General features: G+C 37.5%; 1 protein-coding gene across 1 annotated transcript in view; it reads left to right on the top strand.

Annotated features, from left to right (window-relative positions):
- Positions 1 to 22,701, top strand: part of bub1 (BUB1 mitotic checkpoint serine/threonine kinase) — a 52,405-nt gene that overhangs the window by 12,614 nt on the left and 17,090 nt on the right. Inside the window, exons 11-18 of the mRNA XM_051919253.1 lie at positions 2,600 to 2,646; positions 2,907 to 3,029; positions 5,116 to 5,226; positions 7,127 to 7,226; positions 7,315 to 7,408; positions 8,710 to 8,884; positions 17,309 to 17,381; positions 21,105 to 21,322. Coding sequence (XP_051775213.1) covers positions 2,600 to 2,646; positions 2,907 to 3,029; positions 5,116 to 5,226; positions 7,127 to 7,226; positions 7,315 to 7,408; positions 8,710 to 8,884; positions 17,309 to 17,381; positions 21,105 to 21,322 — 941 coding nt within the window. The remainder of the gene's footprint in view (positions 1 to 2,599; positions 2,647 to 2,906; positions 3,030 to 5,115; positions 5,227 to 7,126; positions 7,227 to 7,314; positions 7,409 to 8,709; positions 8,885 to 17,308; positions 17,382 to 21,104; positions 21,323 to 22,701) is intronic.

Below are 22,701 nucleotides of genomic sequence, written 5' to 3'. Positions count from 1 at the left end.
GTCTTGCATATAAACGTCTATGCGTGGAAGTGTGTGTGTCTGTCTCTCCGGGCCGGAAGTGTGATGTGCCCCGAGAGTGCAAGGCTACAGCATGAAGCTCAAAGAAAGCGACTCTGTCGCCAAAGTGAAACCGCCGAGAAAAGAGAAACTCGCATAGCCACTAATACACAAGCGAGGCGAGCACTTCGGCAAAACAAAACCTCCAAGGAGAAAGCAACTCGCTTAGCTGCTAATGCACAAACGATGTGATTGATTGAAGTGCCAGAATCCATGGTGTCTAGGAGCCTGGGCTTTTTACAGCACGGGCTTACTCAGCTAGTGTTTTATAAAAATGTTTAGTCCTTTATGTGCTGAGAGCATTTCCATGTGCTTTTATAACCTGGTTATTCATAGAAGCCCTGTTTTGTAAATTCCATGTAAATCCTTATTCTGGTTAAAGAATCTGGGTCATTAGTCTCTGAGAAACTCGGTTAATGCTTGTAGGTATTTCTATGGGTAACCCACTTATTTGTCCATGTAAACCCTTAGCCAGGTTACAGGAAGAGGATTTTGTGGTCTGTGAATGTTCATTGCTGTCTGTTCGCTGTGCATATTTTAGCTTTGCTTACACTTTCAGCGGACACAGGTAGAACCATCCACACGATAATTATCCTGAGGCAAATGCTCAGGCAATGGCATTGTTCCTTCTTCTGGGTGAAATAACCTGTTTCAGTAGTTCTGAAATCACATGATGTGCCAAATGTACTATGTTAATGTTAACAGCACAATCTCTAGAGCACTAGCATAACATGTTGTGTTTTTTTTTTTTTTTTTTTTTTTAAACTAACATGCTTTAGGTAGTCTTATTATTTTTTAGTGTAACAAGCAACCTAATGCAATTCTCATTTTATTGAAGTAAAAATACCTGTATTGCTGTTATCCCAGCAGCAGTTGGGTGTAAGGCAAGAATAATATGTACTGGTATGTTAGTCTTTTGCAGGGCGCAGTCACACAGCTAAGCAGTAAAGAGTGTATTGCTTGGAGTCCTATAACATAAACCTATAAACAAAGTATTTCTTTAGTTTTCACTCAACTGTTTACTTAAGATATGTTGAAATAGTGTGTATGGGAAACGCAGCAGCCATTATTCATACTGTAAATCATCAGTTGCTCAGGTTGAGGATGGATGTTATTTTCTTCACAGCGCATGAAGGGCAAAACATATTTAGAAAACAAAAGGAGATCACAGGCTTCATACTTGTTTTTTGGATTCATGGCAGTTGTTGATGACATTTTATTTTTTTGTGTAGTTTAATGACATTGGAGCATTTTGCCAAAGGAGAACTCCAAAAGTGTACTTCAACATGTAAATGGAAGTTTTTAAGAAACCAGGTTTCTGCCTTAACTGGGTTACTCACTTTATGCCTGTTTTTGTTTGTGCATGTAAGCACACTCAATGATGAGAGTTTAATTAAATCTTATTGTGATTTTAATTTAAAATTCACTTTAATTCTGCTTCCCTTCTGTTAATTTTATTGTAGTAGCTATAGGCTTTTTACTCCAAGCAGTTTTTACATGCCTCCAAAAACACAAGTAGGTACTGTATATAGATACTCCATAATCCACCTTAGTAAAAGCACACATGTCTACGTATCTATGTCTGTTTGGTTGCTGTGTCTCTGTAATTCCAACAGATGTCACAGTACAAACGTTTGTAGTAATAAAATGTGTTGCATTTGTCATTTCAACAGATGGTGCATCAGAAACACTAGCATTGCATTTGTCATTCTAACATGCATTTTATTACTACAAATGTTTGTGATGCACCTTCTGTTGGATTGACAAATACAGTGCACTTTATTACTACATGCACTACAAAATACATTGCAATGGATGCTGCACTGCAAATGTTAATGCTGAGATCTACATGGATTACTTAGATTTCAAACCGTCTTAGATGTAGCTCAGCCAGCATTGGAACAATTTGTGTTTCCAGATACAAAAGTGAAGAAGTCAATTTTGGGGAGTATGCACAAGTTATATTGATTCATTTGAGTTTCTTTTAAAAGGCATATGCGTTTTGCATTCTTATCAGATCATGTTTTTATACTGTTTGCAGCTAGAGAAAACAGGGAAGCTATGGAGTTTGCAGGATAAGACTTGTCAATGCCTTCTTAAATAGATCAAAACCTACCACATCAGACTAAACTGGATCCATACGGACACACACCTTCTGCACATTTGCAGTAGGTCAGAATTTTACCCACATGTCTAAAAATCCATTTTTCTCTTGTTTTATTTAAATTTAAATCACAAAATTCAATATGCAACCACTAAGTGTTTTGGTATTTAAAAATAGCAGAATTCTATTAAATTGAAAGTTGCATACAAGCATGCATTTAATGAAGAACTTCATGCTTTTAACATTTTGAAATGTAGAAACAATGTGCACAAATTATGCACTTGCATGTAAGTCCAGTTCAGGTAACATTATCTACTTAACATTTGTTATCATACAATGCTCTCTGCTACTTACATAATGCAATATTTGCTTCTGTGAGCCATTACCTAATTGTTCTTAGGTATTTATCAATCATCTTAAGTTTCTTCTTTTTCCCAGAACTGTATCTGGATTGGGAGCTGAAAACAAAGGACAAACAACTGAAGGTAAACTTGATTTTTTTTATCCATCGGTATCTCTCCAGAGAGCCTGCCACACAGATCCTGTTGATTAAGTAGTCTGTACTTTCATGAGTATTAAAGAAACATTTTTATCAACATTTGTTGATACCAAAGTTTTCTGCAGGACTCTGAATTAGTATATCCATGTAATCTGGAGACTCCACTTTATTTCCTTAATATAATGTGAAATAGACCACTGAGATGTTCTGTAGGTTTAGCTCTTTGTTCTCCTTTGTGCCATCTAGGCAATTCCATAGGAAAGATTGCAAACCGATCTCATGCTACTCCAAACACATCCTTTGGATTGGTCCAGCCAACACCATCAAAAATACAGCCTTCACCAACAGTTCACACAAAGGAAGCTTTAGGTAAGTCTATGAAGAGTTTTACTTGTGTTACAATAATTTCCTCAAAATGTTTATGTGCAGAATTTAATGCTCATGTATTATTTTTTCCCTGTCTTGTATCTGAGGAGTATCAAGAGCATTTTCTAGACTGGTATTCCTTCTGTGGACTCTTGGGTATTGCAGATTGATCTCCATTCTGGACAGTACATTAAATAATCAAACTGTATCTTAAAAGAATACTCCATCCAAGAATATTTATATATTTATTTATATGTTACTTACCCCATGTGTTTTGTAGTGATGATTAAGAAAATTTTTTAATCTCTTTGATATAATGCAAGTTAATTATGTACAGTGCTGTACAATGGCAAATAATATGGAAATAAAAACAAAATCCTGTTACTCATGTTGCATAATCCCATAATCTGCCTCTCTTCCTCATTCATTTTGCAAACTTCCTCTCTTCAGTTTAAAAACTCTATTCTGTGTGACTTGTATTTCTTCTTTAAGATGTACATTGATTTTTTAGCAAAAATGCATGTATTTTGCATGTGGTTATCAAATAATTGCACATACACCAGTAAAAAGACCATATTATTTTGCTCTGCGCCCTCCCCCACCATAACCTATCGTCTATGGGGAGGAGTGAAAGCTTTAGATTTGTCAAAAATTTCGATCTCCTGTTTTCAACAGATCTTGATGTTTTAGAATCACCCGATACCAAAAAAAAATGCTGATGTCCTGATGATGGGTGTGTGTCTATCTGGGGGTGTGTTTGTCTGTGTCACAATTTCTTGAGGACAGTCTAGAGCAGTGTTTCCCAACCTCGGTCCTGGGGGGCCCCCTGTGGCTGCAGGTTTTTGTTCCAACCAGATTCCTAATCAGTGACAACACCTGATAGCACTGATCTCATTTAATTAGCAGGTATTTTTCTTTTATTCTACATTCAGAAAAGCTCAGCAGCATGATTTTTACATTTCTAAGACATTTAGAAATACTTCTGCTTTTAGATTTAAATGCTTACACCTCTTTTGTTGGTTTCATTATATTTTGCCCTTTCTCTGTACAGTTTTTCCCCTTTGTTGTATCATATTAATAACAATTAAAAATGACCAGAGCAGACACACTGGCAAACAACTCCGAATAATCAAAGGCTGCAACTACTTAGGCATCAGACACACTAATTAGTAAATAAAGGATTAAACAATTAGAACACCTAGAAAAGTAGAATGAAAATCAAGATGAAAATATTGTTAAAAAGAAAAAATACATTATTCCCATATAATTGCTTGGTACATTTTAATATATATATATTTTTTAACCATTTCTAATTTCTATATTGTTCCCAAAACCCAGGACTTAGGAAAATACATCACTTAATTTGCCCAGCAGTCCAATACAAAGGGGGTCCCCAGGACCGAGGTTGGGAAACGCTGGTCTAGAGCTAAAACGGCTGGATGAGAAAACACCAAATTTAAAAATTAAGCCTCTTATGAGATGATGATGTGCTGATTAGTTTTTGAGGCAAATCGTGCAAGAGTTAGAGGCACTCTAGAGGAACCCTCAAGTACTGTCATTCTGCAATTAATTATGAATTTGTCTCATCAATTGCTATCATAATAACCTATTTTATGATCGTAAAGATCAGCATCAGACTGGTAACTAAATACTGTACTGAAATGTTATAGTTCAGGTAACTTGGTTCCTAGGGCACAAAGCCCACTGACACTCGCATCTGAATTTTTTTCATTTTTTCCTTGAAAGTTTTGCATATTGTTTGGCATTTTACAGCATTGATCATTTTTGTATCATATCAAACTTTTTTTATATTCACTCTCCATAACAACTCAACATTAAAGGTTTTTCTCTACCATCACAATTAAACACATGGGGTAAGTAACATATACTTTTCAGGAGTGTTCCTTTAATTTGCATAAACAAAAATTTTAGAATTTGTGTGCTGCGAGCATTTTTTTGTCCAAACCAATTATCCAATTATATGAATAAGAAAATGTTGCTGTTTGTAGTCTCAATTTCTATAATTTACATAATGATTTTTCTGCTTTGTAGTTGTGCTACTAATGGTCACTGTGGATTTTAATTTTAGATTGCATAATGGACATGTTCTTGGTGCCATCCTTGATGGTTGATGACAATATACTTGATAACCCCTCTACATCTGCAGACAACAGTTTTGAAAAGTTTTGCAGAAATACTGGTAAGATGTCTGAATACACTTAATATGAACTGAGATAAAAAAAAGCAAATGTCTGGTTTATGAACTCCTTTTGTGGAAAGGAACATGGCAAAGAGAGAACTTCCAGGAAGATCATCTTGTCAGTTTTGTTCCTGTGCATAGCATCTATATCATTAAATTTGCCTTACAAAGCTGACAGTCTACCCTTAAACTATCCTGTATGATATGGACATGGACGGGCACTTGTGTTTCCTTTAATACAGTACATATATGAGACTGTGTCACTGGAGGAAATGTGTGTGCACACTGTGTGTCCCCTACTATTACACTAGTCTTTATTTAGAGATCGATTTTGAGGGGCTCAATTGGTCTCCTCAGTCTTGTGTTCCATCCCAGAAGTTTGAGTTTTACCTTTGCACACATTAATTTCTCATCTCTGTGGGTTACATTTTTATATATATTTTTTAGTTATTTCTGTCCTAAATGTGGTTCTAGCATGCTGTGAAAAGTGTCATCCTAGACATTTTTATTTAAAGATTTTGCAGTAATTCTGTAGGTTAAGATCTGTATTTATCAGTAGCCACTACTTGAATAGTATGGCTTAGTTAGAGGGTTAGTTCATTCTCCACAAATTTCAACCTTTAAATATATCCAAGCATTGTTAGGTGCTGCTTTAATAGTGTTGAAATTTGCTAGCAGGTCACTATTTAGGTTTGGTCCATTAAAAAATATTGGGGTGGGGGGTGGTGAAATAATGTGAATAACTTCATCAGAATGAATTTTTTTATTTGTATTTGTGAAGGTTGCTACTGAAAAAGCTTTAACTTTAGATTTGTCTGTTGCCATCTTGCAGTACAATGCTGCAACTTCAATATCCAGCATTAACTTACTGCATTATCTTAAGCAGGAAATTTAACCTCGCAGTAAAACATATGGTTTTGCAGTGTTTGTCACTATGTATGCTGTACTATTAAAGAGATTTTTTTTTCATTGCAAAGCACAGCCAGGAAAGACAGAATGAGCGAAACTTGAATGATCAATTTAGTGACAGCATCTTATGAATGCAGTTCAGTTTATTTTTCTATAGCAAAGACTACGAGGGCTTACACTTATTTACACCTGTAATGCATTTACCATGTATTAAGCTGTACAGGATCCTTAAGTGTAAACACACACATGATGTCAAACACACTGTGAAACAGAACAGTATTAATGATTAACATAAATAATTAGGATATAAAGACCTGTTAATATCTAAATTGAATGTGATAAGCTGTTTATAGAGGAGAAGTTAACAAATTCTAGCTAAAAACATTCCAAGAGAAACTAAAACTCTGAAGGAAGTTGTAGAGGAAACAAGCAATTTATTGATGCATGTAGTCATGTGGAGGGCAGAAGCAGCACGGCAGTAGTTCCAGTGGCTCTGTTGAGGCAATCTCATTGCTGACCTTTTATCCCATTAGAACAATGAATATGTGGATGAGGTATTGCCAAACTATAACCAGTTACATTTATTTGTATAGTAGACACTTTAATCCAAAGCAACATACAAAAGAGATCAAAATAATTGAATAAAAATTAGTCTGGGATACTGTTTTTGACCTTGTGTTACAGGACAGTTGCATTTAGATTTGCTTGCTTAGCAGGTGTTTTTATCCAAAGTGGCTTAAAAAATAAAACCAATTGACAGGTTTTCTAATGATGTGATAAATGTGGATCACAGTTTTTACTTGATAGAATTATTTGTATTATTAAATACAGTATATAATTTGTCCAAAGAAAACCATCTTAATAGTTTTTATTTAGATCATGTGTATAATAGTATTTCCACAATTTGTAACTGTTATGTTAAATAATGATGATGAATCCATTGAATTTGTTTTTCTTTTCTTTTTTTTTTGGGTGACTACCAAATCTAAAGATGACACAAATCCTCAAAAAGACCTAGGTGTTTTCAGTCTGCCTCCTGACACCCCATTTGTTGTGTTTCAGGATGGAAATGATAGCAAGGAAAACCAATGGTATTAGCTCTCTTCATTTTGTTTCTTTTGCTTCTGTTATCGTATCTGTCTGCTTTTTCTTCAGTTAAAATGTTTTTCACTATTGCAGTGATTTCACGAATGGGAAAAATTCCATAATTCAAAAGCCAAAGGTATTTGGAGAGAGACCTGTTGCATTAAAGCCATCTGTCATCAAGCCAAAGGTAAGATTCCCTTTTTTTGAGTATGGTATAGTTTATTTTTCCTGTCACTTTGAAACATCTGTTATCAGGATAGAATACTGCTGGCATAGACCCAGTAGACAGACTTTAATGCCATGTTTTTACAGTAGAAACATTCAGCAATTTAAGAAGAGTCAAACTGAAGATTTTTACTTTGGGGAATTTTAACACAGACCTTTCAAAAATGAAAATTTAATTGATCTAATGGTGTAAGAATAGCCATATCACATGCACTTCAGAAGAGGTCATCCACCTGAAGCATGTTCAGGCCTGAGCGGTACTTGGATAGGAAACATCTAGGAAAAGCTTGGGATGCTGCTGGAAGAGGTGCTGGTGAGGCCAGCAGGGGGTGCTTACCCTGTGGTCTGAATGTGGATCTGAATGCCCCAGTGCAGTGACGGGGGCGCTGTGCTGTAACAATGGCGCCGTCCTTTGGATGAGACGTAAAACCGAGGTCCTGACTCTCTGTGGTACATTAAAGATCCCTGGGCATACTTCTTTAAAGAGCAGGGTATATATCCCAATGTCCTGGATACACTGCCCTCCTTGGCTTAGTCATTCTGGCCCCCTAATCTCATCCCCTGTCTCTTATTGGCTCTCTCTCTCACCTCTTAATAGCTAATGTATGGTGAGTATACTGCCATCACAACAGGTAGATGATATAAAGATATAGATAGATACTGTATATAGAGATATAGTGTAAGAAAGGCGCTATATTGTGCCCGAGCCGGCACAGACTTGACACAGGAGGCATGTATAAAACAAAAAGGTTATTTTTCTTCAGCTGGAGGGCACGTCTTCCCCGTAATCCCTCCAACCACAGCACAGTCCCAAGCACTGAGACACCACACTCTTCTTTCTTTCACCTCCACCACTCCTCCACAGCTTTGTCCTCCTTCCACCCGACTCTGGCCGTCGAGTGGTGGTCGCTGGCTGCCTTTAATTGGGTACCCAGAAGTGCTCCAGGTGGTTGATTAGTTACATCCAGCTGCACTTCCAGGTAAGGTGATACCAGTGCCCAAAAGGGCCCAGCCGCTCCCGTAGCAGCACCCCCTGGTGGTGCCTGTGGAACCCCACAGAGCTGCACAGAACTCCAATCCCCATGAAGCCCTGGGGGAGTCCGAGGCAACCCAGGGAGGCTGCCATCTAGCGCCCAGGGGGAGATACTGGGCTTCCCACCCTTTTCCCCCTGGCAGATGTGGTGAAGAGGCGTCCCGGCCATCCATCACAATAGATATATATAGAGAGAGATATAAAAAATATATTTTTTTCTTTTTCTTCAGGTCAATATAAGAGCAGAGTCTACTATAGATGACTGCACACTCTGGGCTGCTAGATGCAATAAGACCTTGGCACCAAGTCCTAACAACACTGAAGACTTTTTAGTTTCTACTCATATGGCATCTACACCATTCCATTGTAAACAGCCGTTCACAGGGGAGGACCATAATGACCAAGGTAGTTATGGTTATGTTGTAACATTTCTGTAAAGAGTTGTATATGCTGTAAATTGCAAATAGCACTTTTTTGTAACGGTTTAGTTTGTAAATAATGATTTTAACTTCTCTTTGTAAGCCAGCTGTAACCAGTGGATCAGAAAAGTCAGGAAGAACTGGTGTTACAAATTATTTAAAAGGGTCACTGCTTTTCCATTTCTGGTTACAGATTACAGTACAGAGATAGGATAACAGAGGGACTATGTTGTTAATACTTTAGATAAGTTTCATAAGTATATGGAATGGAAACAAAGCATATGTGCTAGATATACTGAATAGTAAATATGATTATCATATGTAGTGTAGTTTTCTTTGCTTGGTTTATTAAGTTCATTTCTGTTCCTTGCTACCAAAGGATGAATTGTACCTGGAATCAATAGTACATGTAAACAAACATTCAATAGCAGGGCTCTTCTTCTTTAGTCAGTTGCTTACAATTTACAAGAATACATTCTGTGATGTTGTTTTGATACTTGGTATTGGATTCAGAAGTTTACCATAGTACAAAAACTAATTACATTTGTACATAAACTCACCAAATAGTGTGTCCTTAGAAATTTTTTTTTCTTTTTTCTAAAAACAAGAACTTTTGGTTTGTAGGATGCTGAAGCCTGTCTTGACAGTACGAAGCATAAACCACACAAGAAAGGAAATAAACATGGGTGGGCTACTGGGCTATCATGCTGCATACTTATTAGGGCTGTCAGATTGAACATCACTGTTTGAATTTATTTTTAAAAAGTTCCTGCTCAAAGGCAAAAGCTAACATATCATTGTCAAAGAAGGCTTCTTTGTTTTCCCTAATTTTGCCACTGCCATACTCCAGTAGCACTATGCAAAGCTACAGTATTTTACTGATCTCGTTTTTTGTTTCACTTTCACGATCAGCCTTTTTATAATTTTGAATGGTTCTTATCTTCAGTAGTGGAACCTACAGCCAGACCTCTTAACAATATATTGTCTTCTTTTTTGTAATCCCACTACTCTGCACTTATCACTTTGCACCTGACTATGTCCTAGTCACTCCTCAACCTGAGATCAATTCTGTGACTGCTGTTTAATGCTAAGACCTTCTCTTTAAGGCAAATGGAAAATAAAACTCATTCTGATTTTTTTTCCCTTTTATTGCAATGCTTTAAAACCTCCACTTTAAAGAGCCTTGTCGCCAAATATGCCTGGTCCCATAATTAGTTTTCTCTTACGTGGCTGCTGGTTTAACACATAATGCCTAAAACATTGGTGTAATTAAAAATATTCAGGCCACCTTTATTACAATATTGCCTCATCTGTAAAAGACAAAAAAGTAGACAGACTGTGCATACCCTGAGTTGATACTGTGACAATCCTGCTTTTCTGGGTGAGTCTACAAGTGCTGATTGGCTTTTTATTCTGACTGCTGTGATACAAATAGTACCCTTCAATGCCTTTTGGACATAAAAAAGCAGGCAAGAGGCCTCTATTTTGCTTGCTATTCTCACATCTCCCTGCCTGTGCCTGCATGGCAGCAAGAACCGTCACAATACGCTTTCACCTCAGGACTCCAGCTGAGTGTTGCAAGCAGGACCCACACAACAGTTTCATGATTTGCAAATGCCCAAGTAAAAAAATATTAATGTAGCGAAGTGCAGTGCCAGCACATGTGGCATGTATGGATTTCAGCTCCTTTTCGTAGCTACTTTTATGGCTCACTGACCCGAGAAGGACTTTCACACCCAGCCATCAGTACTAGACTGAAAAAAAGACAATAGTCCAGATGCCAGACATTTTGAATATTCAAACCTTATTTTTATGCAGTTTTGACAGCCTTAATACGTTGGCACCCATAGCTGCTCACACTTGACCAGTTTAGAGCTGGCAAAAAACCTGATAGCATCTCTCTGTACTGTAGGAGGAATCCTTGAATGACATTCAAACTCCTGAAATACACTAGCTTAGTTTATAGGTGAAATGGGATACGAGTGGAATCTCTACCCCTGTTTTGTCCTGGTACTATCAACACTGTTTTTTTTTTTTGTTTTTTTTTTCTGGTTGATTATCTGTTCATCCACGAGCTTCTTAAGTTTGAGTTTTTCTAGGATATTGCTGATCACATGGCTAAATAAAGCTGGTCTATTTGCCAACCCCACCCACTCTTTCTTCTGTTTTAATGTAATAGTTTAGATGGTGTATTTACATTGCCATTCCACCCTGAATAAAAATGAATGTGTCTTGAATTACACTTCACAGCAATGTACTCCTTCCTTTTACAATGTTGCAATGTCCAAAAGCTTTTGCATAGTTTGAAAAACATTTCCATTGTCCATTTAATGGTGGTATTTGGAAAATTATATTACATTTCTTAAACCTTATTATAATCTAAACTCAAATGTTTATTTTTTTTATTAAATGTTTGATGTTATTTCTTTAATAAGGTTAACTTTGTCAGTGAAGATCAGCTAATTTGTTCTTCTCTCTTTAAATACCACATACAGTGGTGTGAAAAACTATTTGCCCCCTTCCTGATTTCTTATTCTTTTGCATGTTTGTCACACAAAATGTTTCTGATCATCAAACACATTTAACCATTAGTCAAATATAACACAAGTAAACACAAAATGCAGTTTTTAAATGATGGTTTTTATTATTTAGGGAGAAAAAAAATCCAAACCTACATGGCCCTGTGTGAAAAAGTAATTGCCCCCTTGTTAAAAAATAACCTAACTGTGGTGTATCACACCTGAGTTCAATTTCCGTAGCCACCCCCAGGCCTGATTACTGCCACACCTGTTTCAATCAAGAAATCACTTAAATAGGAGCTGCCTGACACAGAGAAGTAGACCAAAAGCACCTCAAAAGCTAGACATCATGCCAAGATCCAAAGAAATTCAGGAACAAATGAGAACAGAAGTAATTGAGATCTATCAGTCTGGTAAAGGTTATAAAGCCATTTCTAAAGCTTTGGGACTCCAGCGAACCACAGTGAGAGCCATTATCCACAAATGGCAAAAACATGGAACAGTGGTGAACCTTCCCAGGAGTGGCCGGCCGACCAAAATTACCCCAAGAGCGCAGAGACGACTCATCCGAGAGGTCACAAAAGACCCCAGGACAACGTCTAAAGAACTGCAGGCCTCACTTGCCTCAATTAAGGTCAGTGTTCACGACTCCACCATAAGAAAGAGACTGGGCAAAAACGGCCTGCATGGCAGATTTCCAAGACGCAAACCACTGTTAAGCAAAAAGAACATTAGGGCTCGTCTCAATTTTGCTAAGAAACATCTCAATGATTGCCAAGACTTTTGGGAAAATTCCTTGTGGACTGATGAGACAAAAGTTGAACTTTTTGGAAGGCAAATGTCCCGTTACATCTGGCGTAAAAGGAACACAGCATTTCAGAAAAAGAACATCATACCAACAGTAAAATATGGTGGTGGTAGTGTGATGGTCTGGGGTTGTTTTGCTGCTTCAGGACCTGGAAGGCTTGCTGTGATAGATGGACCCATGAATTCTACTGTCTACCAAAAAATCCTGAAGGAGAATGTCCGGCCATCTGTTCGTCAACTCAAGCTGAAGCGATCTTGGGTGCTGCAACAGGACAATGACCCAAAACACACCAGCAAATCCACCTCTGAATGGCTGAAGAAAAACAAAATGAAGACTTTGGAGTGGCCTAGTCAAAGTCCTGACCTGAATCCAATTGAGATGCTATGGCATGACCTTAAAAAGGCGGTTCATACTAGAAAACCCTCAAATAAAGCTGAATTACAACAATTTTGCAAAGATGAGTGGGCCAAAATTCCTCCAGAGCGCTGTAAAAGACTCATTGCAAGTTATCTTAAACGCTTGATTGCAGTTATTGCTGCTAAGGGTGGCCCAACCAGTTATTAGGTTCAGGGGGCAATTACTTTTTCACACAGGGCCATGTAGGTTTGGATTTTTTTTTTCTCCCTAAATAATAAAAACCATCATTTAAAAACTACATTTTGTGTTTACTTGTGTTATATTTGACTAATGGTTAAATGTGTTTGATGATCAGAAACATTTTGTGTGACAAACATGCAAAAGAATAAGAAATCAGGAAGGGGGCAAATAGTTTTTCACACCACTGTAAATCCTAGTATCCTGTGTCTGCTGTAGGGTCTCCACCCAGTAGAGTTTGCCTGGAGTAGCTCTATAGGGAGCTGCCCGGGGGCATCCTTGTGACATGCACAAACCACCTCAGTTGGCTCCTCCTGATCCATAGGACCAGCGACTCCACTCTATGGCTCTTCTGAATTCCAATGCTTCTTACCCTACCATGGAGTGTCAGCCTAGCCACTCAGAGTAGAAACCTAATTTCTGCAGTTTGTACTTGTGATCTCATTCTTTTGGTCGTTACCCACAGCTCATAACTATAGATGAGGACAGAAGTGTAGACTGACCAGTAGACTGACATTTGTCTTTTTACTAAACTTCTTCACCACCCTGGACCAGTACAATGCCCTCCACTCCAATCTGCTTGTCAATCTCACTTTACCTTTCTCCATCACTTGATCCTGAGGCACCAGACCACCTCCTCGCCTTGAGAGATTAATCCACTCTTTTTCAAGAGAAAGCCATGACCTCATACTTGCAAGGGTAGATCCTTATCCCAGCCGATTCACACTCGGCAGCAAGTCACTTAAGTGCATACTCATTGTCACAGTCAGATGAAGCAAAGAGGACAACGACAACATTTGCATAAAGCAATGACGCTACCCCTAATCTCCCCAACTGGACAACCCTCACATCCTTGACAGGATATCAAGATGAATTATCTATTGATCTGTATTAATTCAGGCCACCTGTATGCAACAGGTGCTTCCTTGCACTCCAGCAGGTTGTCATGATGGCAGTTTCTCAAGCTGGTCAGTGCCAGGGCATTCTATGCCTAATGTGAGGCTCCAGGTGTACCCACACCACCCCAGAGATACAATTCTTTAGTAATTCCTGGGTTTTCTCCCATTATGCCATTCCTAGTTTTTCTTTGTGTGAGTTTTTTCCCCCTCCATGGGGCATCCTTACTCTATTTTGAAATAATTTCCACTGGCTCTTGTCTATCTAGGAGTGGCACTCCCTTTTTAATTTTTTTTAGAAGACTTGGTTCCCAATTTTATATCATATTCTAATATATCAATCATAAAACTACTGCCACTGCACCAGTTTTTCAGTCTCATAATTACCTTCTTAAAGTGAGCAAATCCCCACACTGCTTGAAAATCTACAGTTTGGAATAGCTGCTCCATATAGCATTAACATATTGTTTTAGTCTCAGTGTTGACATTTTCATTGTTCCTTTGTTCCAAAAATTCCCAAAACAGATTGAGTAATCACATTTTCATTAATCAATGTCATTGGAAAGTTGGATGAATGGATATTTGGTTCCAATATTCAAAATATTGCTGATTATTGAGTGCTTTATCTTAACCATCTGAGTGAACTAGTTAAGAAGAAGAAACAAAAAGATCTGTGCTCTAGTGATGCTGTAGGCGTGCCAGCTAGCCTACTATAGAAATAAACCTGGAAAAGCAGAATCCAGAGAAGAAACTGGGATCTATTAAACAGTAGTTTTTAATATTGGTTAGTTTCTCTTGTATTAGGTACACTGTAAAATACTGAAAGTCCTTTTCATAAACTTGTATAAAGAAAAAGCATTCAATATTTCATTTAATGTATACATTTTACATAACCAATGGTTTAGGAGTTGATGGCATACTGTGTGTGTTAATCCACAATTCATAACATGATGCCTTAGCTTTAGAAAAGACTTCCTTTGCATTGTATACTATTCACTAACCGGCTTAAGTGAGAGTCTGAATGATTGCATAGATTATATTTTAAACATTCTGCCATCATTATTCAATTCATTCAAGCAAAATCTAGATGAGTTTTACTTTTTATTATCCTTTAGTGGCCACCACTCTTTCCCATTTTCAACGGCTTTGAAATCTGCATCTTCCCCAGCTGTCTTTTGGACTGTGGTTGACTGACTGGAACACGCTGCTGCTCGTGGATATGTTTCTACATCCTCTGGTTCCACGGTGTCACATTTTCTAGAGGATGTAAGCATTTCTGTCCTCAAAGTCATAACTTTTTGGGCCGGTCTTCTTCAGAATGGACGTGTTAAAGCTGAGCTGAGTTATTTGATATCCCGACACAAATCTTGGTTTCATAAATAAGCTGGCAAAAGGAAGAGCTGTATGAAAATTGCATGATCGAGTTTAGTGCCTGCCATACAGTGACATTTGGGATTGCTGTTTATTAAGAAAACTGCTTTGTGTTGGATCTTCAGCTCAGTTGAAGGAACTTTGTTCTTTGCCCGAAATCTTTGATCATGTTCAGCTTTCAGATTCCAGCCTTGAATCATGTTTGACTGTAGACTACAATTACAAAGAAGATATGTATAAATTCAGCCTACAATCTGACAGAGATACCATATTTCAGTGTGGCTTATTTCCCTTCTGACCTAGCTGGATTCTAGTGTTCATTAATGTACTTTTTATCTCTACACTGGAGTATTCGCCTAAGTTTAATGGTTTCAATGTGTATTTCCTGAATCTGCTGTCAAATCCTTCTGCATAATACTGATTTCTTCTGCATGATTCCTTGACTAGCCTCCCTATTCTCTGCTTTTTTTGAGGATAAACTGTGTTACTGGGCTTTAAAGATCTTTTAATATCTCAGTGTACGTCTTTCTCTCATACTTTAAATATTTGTAAAAGATTTTGTAATACCAGGCTTTCGATACCTATTGAAGCCTCACTGAGCTATGGTTGGCTACCTCTTTACACTGTAACTTTTCTTTTTGTTCACTGGACTGCACAATGACCTACACCTTTGAGTTTTCCAGTTGTGCTTGATCACTGTTTTCATATGTACTGCTTTGTATTTTTTATGTATCTACATTGAAATTTATTACATTATCATTTACTTGCAAACAGTTGTTTTGTTGATTTTTATATCTACTATCAAATATGTATTTGTATGTGTATCAAGGCATTTTTAAATTTTTTTATTATGCCTTTTGCAGTAGTACTCCAATCTGGGTTGTAAACCTGTAAGAGATGCCTGGCTTCTTATTTAACTTAATAAAGCCTGCTGTGTACTCGTTTCCAGACTGGTTCGTCACTTAATAGTGATACAGGATAGGCCTACCTCTATGCCTTGTACTGCAAAATGGAAATTACAACACTTTCAAATCTGTTTAATTCAATTCAGGGTCATGGGGATGGAACCTGCTCCAGTATCTCTTGGATCAGTTCATTGTAGGACTCCCCCATACAGTCAATTTTGAATCACCAGTCAGGAAAGATTTTTTTTTTTTTTTTTTTTTTTTGAAAGCAATTGAACATATTTTTGTGCCAGTGTAGAATTCAAAGTACAAATCACATCTTGGCTGAAAATATGCACTACATGTTACTGTTTGACTTCCTTGACTCATGTTACTCATGTTGCATAATCCAAACATTATTTTTTCAAATGTATGCACAAAATGTGCCAAATACATTTTTTTTTTTTTTTTGGCTGCAATATTGTTAAATACTATAGATACTCCCGGAATAATCAGCACACATCATAAACAAGAAACTAAAGTTTCATTGTAGTCACTTTTTGAATTGAAGACAGGTCTCTTGACCAACAAATAATGGGAAGAGGCAGGTCTTCAATTCAAAAAAGTCAACACGTGTAAGTAACATACTGTATGTAAAACTCGACTCAGTGATATGTTTTTTCATTAAATTCCTCAACTTACAGTGCTTATAAGAGGAGGCTCTGAGAGCTTTGTGAAAATAAAGGGATCTGAAGCAAGCTAATTGTATGATATCAAGACCAGGCTTTTTCTTTCTTGATTGCCATTTGTTTTCCTTAGCATCAAATCATACTTGCCTCGTTCCTGAAGACCACTGTGTATGTGTATCAATGTGAATTGTTCTTTTCCTAAATGTATGAACAAATGAATAATTATTCACTTTCTTTCGTAAAATACAAGGGGGGGGTGTGTGTTTTTTGGCCTATGTATGTTTCTATAAGGGTGTTAAGTGTATTGCTTTATGCTTATAAGGCTTTATCTCCCTTTAACTGCTTCTTTATCGTGCTGGTTAACATTAGCCAGATTGTATCAGTATGCTGCTGCTGGAGAATGTGAATTTCCCCTTGAGATTAATAAAGTATCTATCTATCTAGCCAATGTTTATAATTCTGTATTTCTTAATGAATTAAAAGTTCATTTTTTTTAAATTACATACTTTTAGACTTTAATGTAGCCTACTGCACAAACAAAAGAGGCTTCAAAACTTAAAGTGAATAGTTTACATTTTATTGTTACATTGACTAAGTGGTCATTTGCATAGTGTACTTGGCACCAAAAAGCTTCTATCTTTAATTATAGAAAATGAGGCTCAGACTTCGAATAATTCTTTGAATATGAGGACCACTCAGATTTCCCAAACCAGGAAGTTAAGGTACCCTTTTACTCTGTCTTGTTAACCATTGGCATGAGAGTGGTATACGGTTCTTTAAGAAAGCAGTATGGCATAATGAATAAGGCAATGGAATTTAAATCATAAGCCTGCTGACTCAGTTCCTATCTTCGTGTGACACTGAGCAGTTAAGTTAACCTGCCTTTGGTCTATTGTAACTGTAAAAGAATATCTGTAGAATACACCTTGATGAACGTTTGGATGAAAGTGTGAGCCAAATGTAGTTGTAATAATTGTCTTTCTTTGCTTACAGTGCAATACAATCTAAATTAATCTAGAAAATCTGTATAAAACTACAGATTCTGTTATAGCTGTTTTTCACACTCTGGTCAATATTCAGTTAAAAATGTGTTAATATCTAATTTTTGATATTCAACCTTTACACTTGATGACTAATGGGAATATGTTAATGTATTGTTTTTCACTCAGATGATTAATGTCTGCATAATAAACAGTGAGCATAATAGGAACATGTACTGTAGGTACCTTTAACAATGTGCAATAAAATTAATAAAAAAAAAAATAATGTGCTTTCTATTTTATATATAAGCCACATCTGAGTGCACATTTCAATTCAGTTTATTTTTGCACGTATAGCGCTTTTTACAGAGTGGTGTGACAAGTTCTCAGATAAAATGCAAGTATACATTTTTACTAATGATTAGTACACATAAAGACACAGATTTGTTTAAGCACACAGGAAATCAAATTAGTTCTGAAAGTGATTACCATAAACAGAAACCAACAATATCTGTCCATTACTTAATTGCTGAACTATGGCCAGTTCACATTTGCTTGTAGTACTTTATTGGTGGCTTACTGTAATTTGTGCAGTGTTTCCCTATATAATATTGTAAAGCTTACAACCCAAAATCTTAAATTCTTATATTTTACCAATGTGTGTTTTTTTTTTTTTTCAAGTTGATGGTGACTATAAATTAGCCCTACTCTATATAAGGAGGTGTAGGATTGTGAGTTAGTCTATTTTGAGGTGGACAGCAGCTTTGTTCACTTTTAGTTTCTGCATTGCTTCTACAACTGCCAGGATTAGCTTTTTGGCTTGCCATGACTGTATATTTGAATACACAGCATTGAAATATGAATACTCATTTTCACACTTTATTTTTCCATGCATTACACTGTATATGCTTATAGAAAACAATATACACACATTTCTAAAGTTTGTACAATTTTCTTATGACAGGAACTGTTCTATTAGCCTACATTATGTACAGCATGCTGGATTAAAATGAATTCCGCAATTTTTATTGATCAGTAATTTTTGAATGTTGTCATAGCAATTATTTTTCGTCGTCTAAATCTGTGAGTTCTCCTGTTGCTAACATTTTCAGGCCCTTCAAATCAGTTTCAGGATCACAGGCGGCAAGGACCGTAAGGCAGGAATCCACACTTGCACAAGGCAAATTTTGAGTTGTCAATTAACGTAACCAGCACATCCTTAAAGATATGTGAGAAATGCCATGTCCATGCCATGTGGACACTGAAGGAATAAGCAGATTCCATACCACCAATGAATGCGTTTATATGAGCTTTAATAATCCAGTTATTCATAGAAACTAAATATCAAGAATGCCATGTATACCAGTTAGACAAACCAGAATATTGGTCTCTGAGAAACCAGGTTAACACACATAGATTTCTCTGTGAGTAACTTTGGTATGTAGCCATATAAAACATTAACTGAGTTACACTTAATGATTTTGTAATCTGCACAAATTATTTGGATTCTGTTAGCCTCTGCCTGTCTGTGGCCATCCGTTTTTGGTTCGCTTCACATCTATCAGCCACGGGTAGAAAATGGTACAGTGTCCACAAAGAAAGATTTCTTGAGGCAAATGCTCGGATGTTCCTTCTTCTCGTTGAAATAATCCATCTGAATCCTTCAGAAATCCCTAAAGTCATGTTGATGAGTTGAGTGTACAGTGCTAACCTCCGCAGCACAATGTTGGGAACAGTGTTGGGAGTAATGTGCTAAAAGTAACTTGCATTACGTGGTCCAATTTACCTTTGAAAGTAATGAGAACCCTAATGCAGTACTTATTTTAGTAAAAATACCTGGTTGTTTGTTGTTCCAGAAGCACTTGTTGTAAGGCAAGAAGAAAACATACTAGTAAGCCGCTCAATTGTACAATCAAGCCCAATTGAGTGTGCTACATAAAATCCGGAAACAGAAACGTATATTAATAAAGTGTCAGTTTTGATCCAGAGTTTTGCCATAGCTTTGTTGAAATGCATCGCATCTATATATATAAAATCCCTATGTGCGTCCAGGTGTCCGTGTGTGGGTGTCTTCTGGTGAAGTGCGCATGCGCAGGGCACGGTGCGACGCGCGATATTACTGTCAGAGAAAGTTAGAGGCGTTTTACGGAAATACAACCCAGTATTACTGCAAGAGGAAATTAAAGGTACACAATACAGTGACGCATATTACAGCCACATACAAGCCAGTATTACTGTCAGAGGAGATTGAAGGCATATTACCAACGTGCATGCCTGTATTACCGCCAGAGAAAACTAAAGGTATATTACGGACGTACAAGATGGTATCCTTCAATAAGGGCGCACACAGGCATCCTTCAATAAGAGCGCGCACAAAAAGGCGAGCCTCAAAAGGGTGACCTCAATTGGGCGCAGCGAATAAAGGCGCGCGTAAATAAAGATCTGCACTTTTGTTGCTCTTCACATATTCCAGAGCCATTTGAACTAAATTATCTACGAACACCTTTATTCGCCGCGCTCAATTGAGGTCTCCCTTTTGAAGCTCGCCTTTATGTGCGCGCCCTTATTGAATAGAGCCGTACAAGACAGTATTACTGTCACAGAAAATTAAAGACACACAATACACGGCGGCAGCCCACGAAGAACGGTCAGCTCAGCAAGTAAACATCAACAAAAGAAAGGCTGAAAAAGAAAAATACGACCAACAAAAAGAATGAGGTCAAAGTCCCTTGCCATTTAATATAGACTGTTCCTACTAATGTTTATGCACTACTGTTCTAACGCCCGTTATTGTAACGGGCTAAATGACTAGTTATATAATAAGTAACAATATAATGCTTTTTTTTTTTTTGAATAACTAGTCGTCCCCTGCGATTCCACTTACATAGCAGTATAACAGGACAAACTTTAAAAATCAATCAACAAAAAGGTATCGCTAGCTAAGCGTTTGCAAGGTACACTCCAACACGCAAAGGTAGACAGACTCCCCACTCCTAACGTCACGCTTCCCCATCCCCTTGGCCCACAGCCTCTGTCTCGGATTAGCATAAATATATCACTCCTGCAAGTGAACTATGAATTTTGGCTCAATGAAAAAAGTCACAAAAATCTATTGGAATGTTCAAGCAATTTATAGGAAAAAAAACCTAATCTAAATCCATTAAATAGTTCTCTCATTCTCTAGCTAAGTGAGGAGGGAAGCCAGTCCATCATAGGCCAATTTAACATCTCTAACCTAACCTAACCAGTATGTCTTTAGACTGGGAGGAAACCAGAGCACCTGGAGGGTTCTTGCATATTTTTCACAAGATTATTTGCTTTATTTCCTGAGGGAGGGCACATTCATTCTCAGCTACCTTTGCAAATATACTGTAGCTGTTTCATGCTTTATTTCCAGAAACATTATAAAAGTTCAGCATCTTCTGAGGCTTCTTTCTTTTTCTTGAATTTTGCCTTCTCTTTCAGTCCAATCCAGGAGCAAAGCCCAAACGACAGTGATGATTTAAATTGTAAAACCAACTTGTCAGAAAGCCCCGCTGCTGAAAACATCAGTACTGTTGAGCAGTCTCTGGCCAGATGTCAGCTCACAGATGAGCAGATTCTTCAGAATACACTGCTGGAGAGAACAGGCTTGGTGGAGAAGTCATCAAGTACTTTGGAAGAAATTGATCAAAATGATGAAGGTGAATAATCTGAATGAAAATGAACAGGTCTCATCTTTTTATATCTAGCTGTCCAAATGTATTTGCATATTAACAATATACAGGTATACAAATTAACATTTCATTTATATGAATTGTGTGGATATACAGTGGTGTGAAAAACTATTTGCCCCCTTCCTGATTTCTTATTCTTTTGCATGTTTGTCACACAAAATGTTTCTGATCATCAAACACATTTAACCATTAGTCAAATATAACACAAGTAAACACAAAATGCAGTTTGTAAATGGTGGTTTTTATTATTTAGGGAGAAAAAAAAATCCAAACCTACATGGCCCTGTGTGAAAAAGTAATTGCCCCCTGAACCTAATAACTGGTTGGGCCACCCTTAGCAGCAATAACTGCAATCAAGCGTTTGCGATAACTTGCAATGAGTCTTTTACAGCGCTCTGGAGGAATTTTGGCCCACTCATCTTTGCAAAATTGTTGTAATTCAGCTTTATTTGAGGGTTTTCTAGCATGAACCGCCTTTTTAAGGTCATGCCATAGCATCTCAATTGGATTCAGGTCAGGACTTTGACTAGGCCACTCCAAAGTCTTCATTTTGTTTTTCTTCAGCCATTCAGAGGTGGATTTGCTGGTGTGTTTTGGGTCATTGTCCTGTTGCAGCACCCAAGATCGCTTCAGCTTGAGTTGACGAACAGATGGCCGGACATTCTCCTTCAGGATTTTTTGGTAGACAGTAGAATTCATGGTTCCATCTATCACAGCAAGCCTTCCAGGTCCTGAAGCAGCAAAACAACCCCAGACCATCACACTACCACCACCATATTTTACTGTTGGTATGATGTTCTTTTTCTGAAATGCTGTGTTCCTTTTACGCCAGATGTAACGGGACATTTGCCTTCCAAAAAGTTCAACTTTTGACTCATCAGTCCACAAGGTATTTTCCCAAAAGTCTTGGCAATCATTGAGATGTTTCTTAGCAAAATTGAGACGAGCCCTAATGTTTTTTTTGCTTAACAGTGGTTTGCGTCTTGGAAATCTGCCATGCAGGCCGTTTTGCCCAGTCTCTTTCTTATGGTGGATTCGTGAACACTGACCTTAATTGAGGCAAGTGAGGCCTGCAGTTCTTTAGACGTTGTCCTGGGGTCTTTTGTGACCTCTCAGATGAGTCGTCTCTGCATTCTTGGGGTAATTTTGGTCGGCCGGCCACTCCTGGGAAGGTTCACCACTGTTCCATGTTTTTGCCATTTGTGGATAATGGCCCTCACTGTGGTTCGCTGGAGTCCCAAAGCTTTAGAAATGGCTTTATAACCTTTACCAGACTGATAGATCTCAATTACTTCTGTTCTCATTTGTTCCTGAATTTCTTTGGATCTTGGCATGATGTCTAGCTT

Source organism: Erpetoichthys calabaricus, chromosome 15 (genome assembly GCF_900747795.2).
Source record: "Erpetoichthys calabaricus chromosome 15, fErpCal1.3, whole genome shotgun sequence".
Classification (NCBI taxonomy): Eukaryota; Metazoa; Chordata; class Cladistia; order Polypteriformes; family Polypteridae; genus Erpetoichthys; species Erpetoichthys calabaricus.
This window is presented reverse-complemented; position numbering and strand designations above follow the sequence as displayed.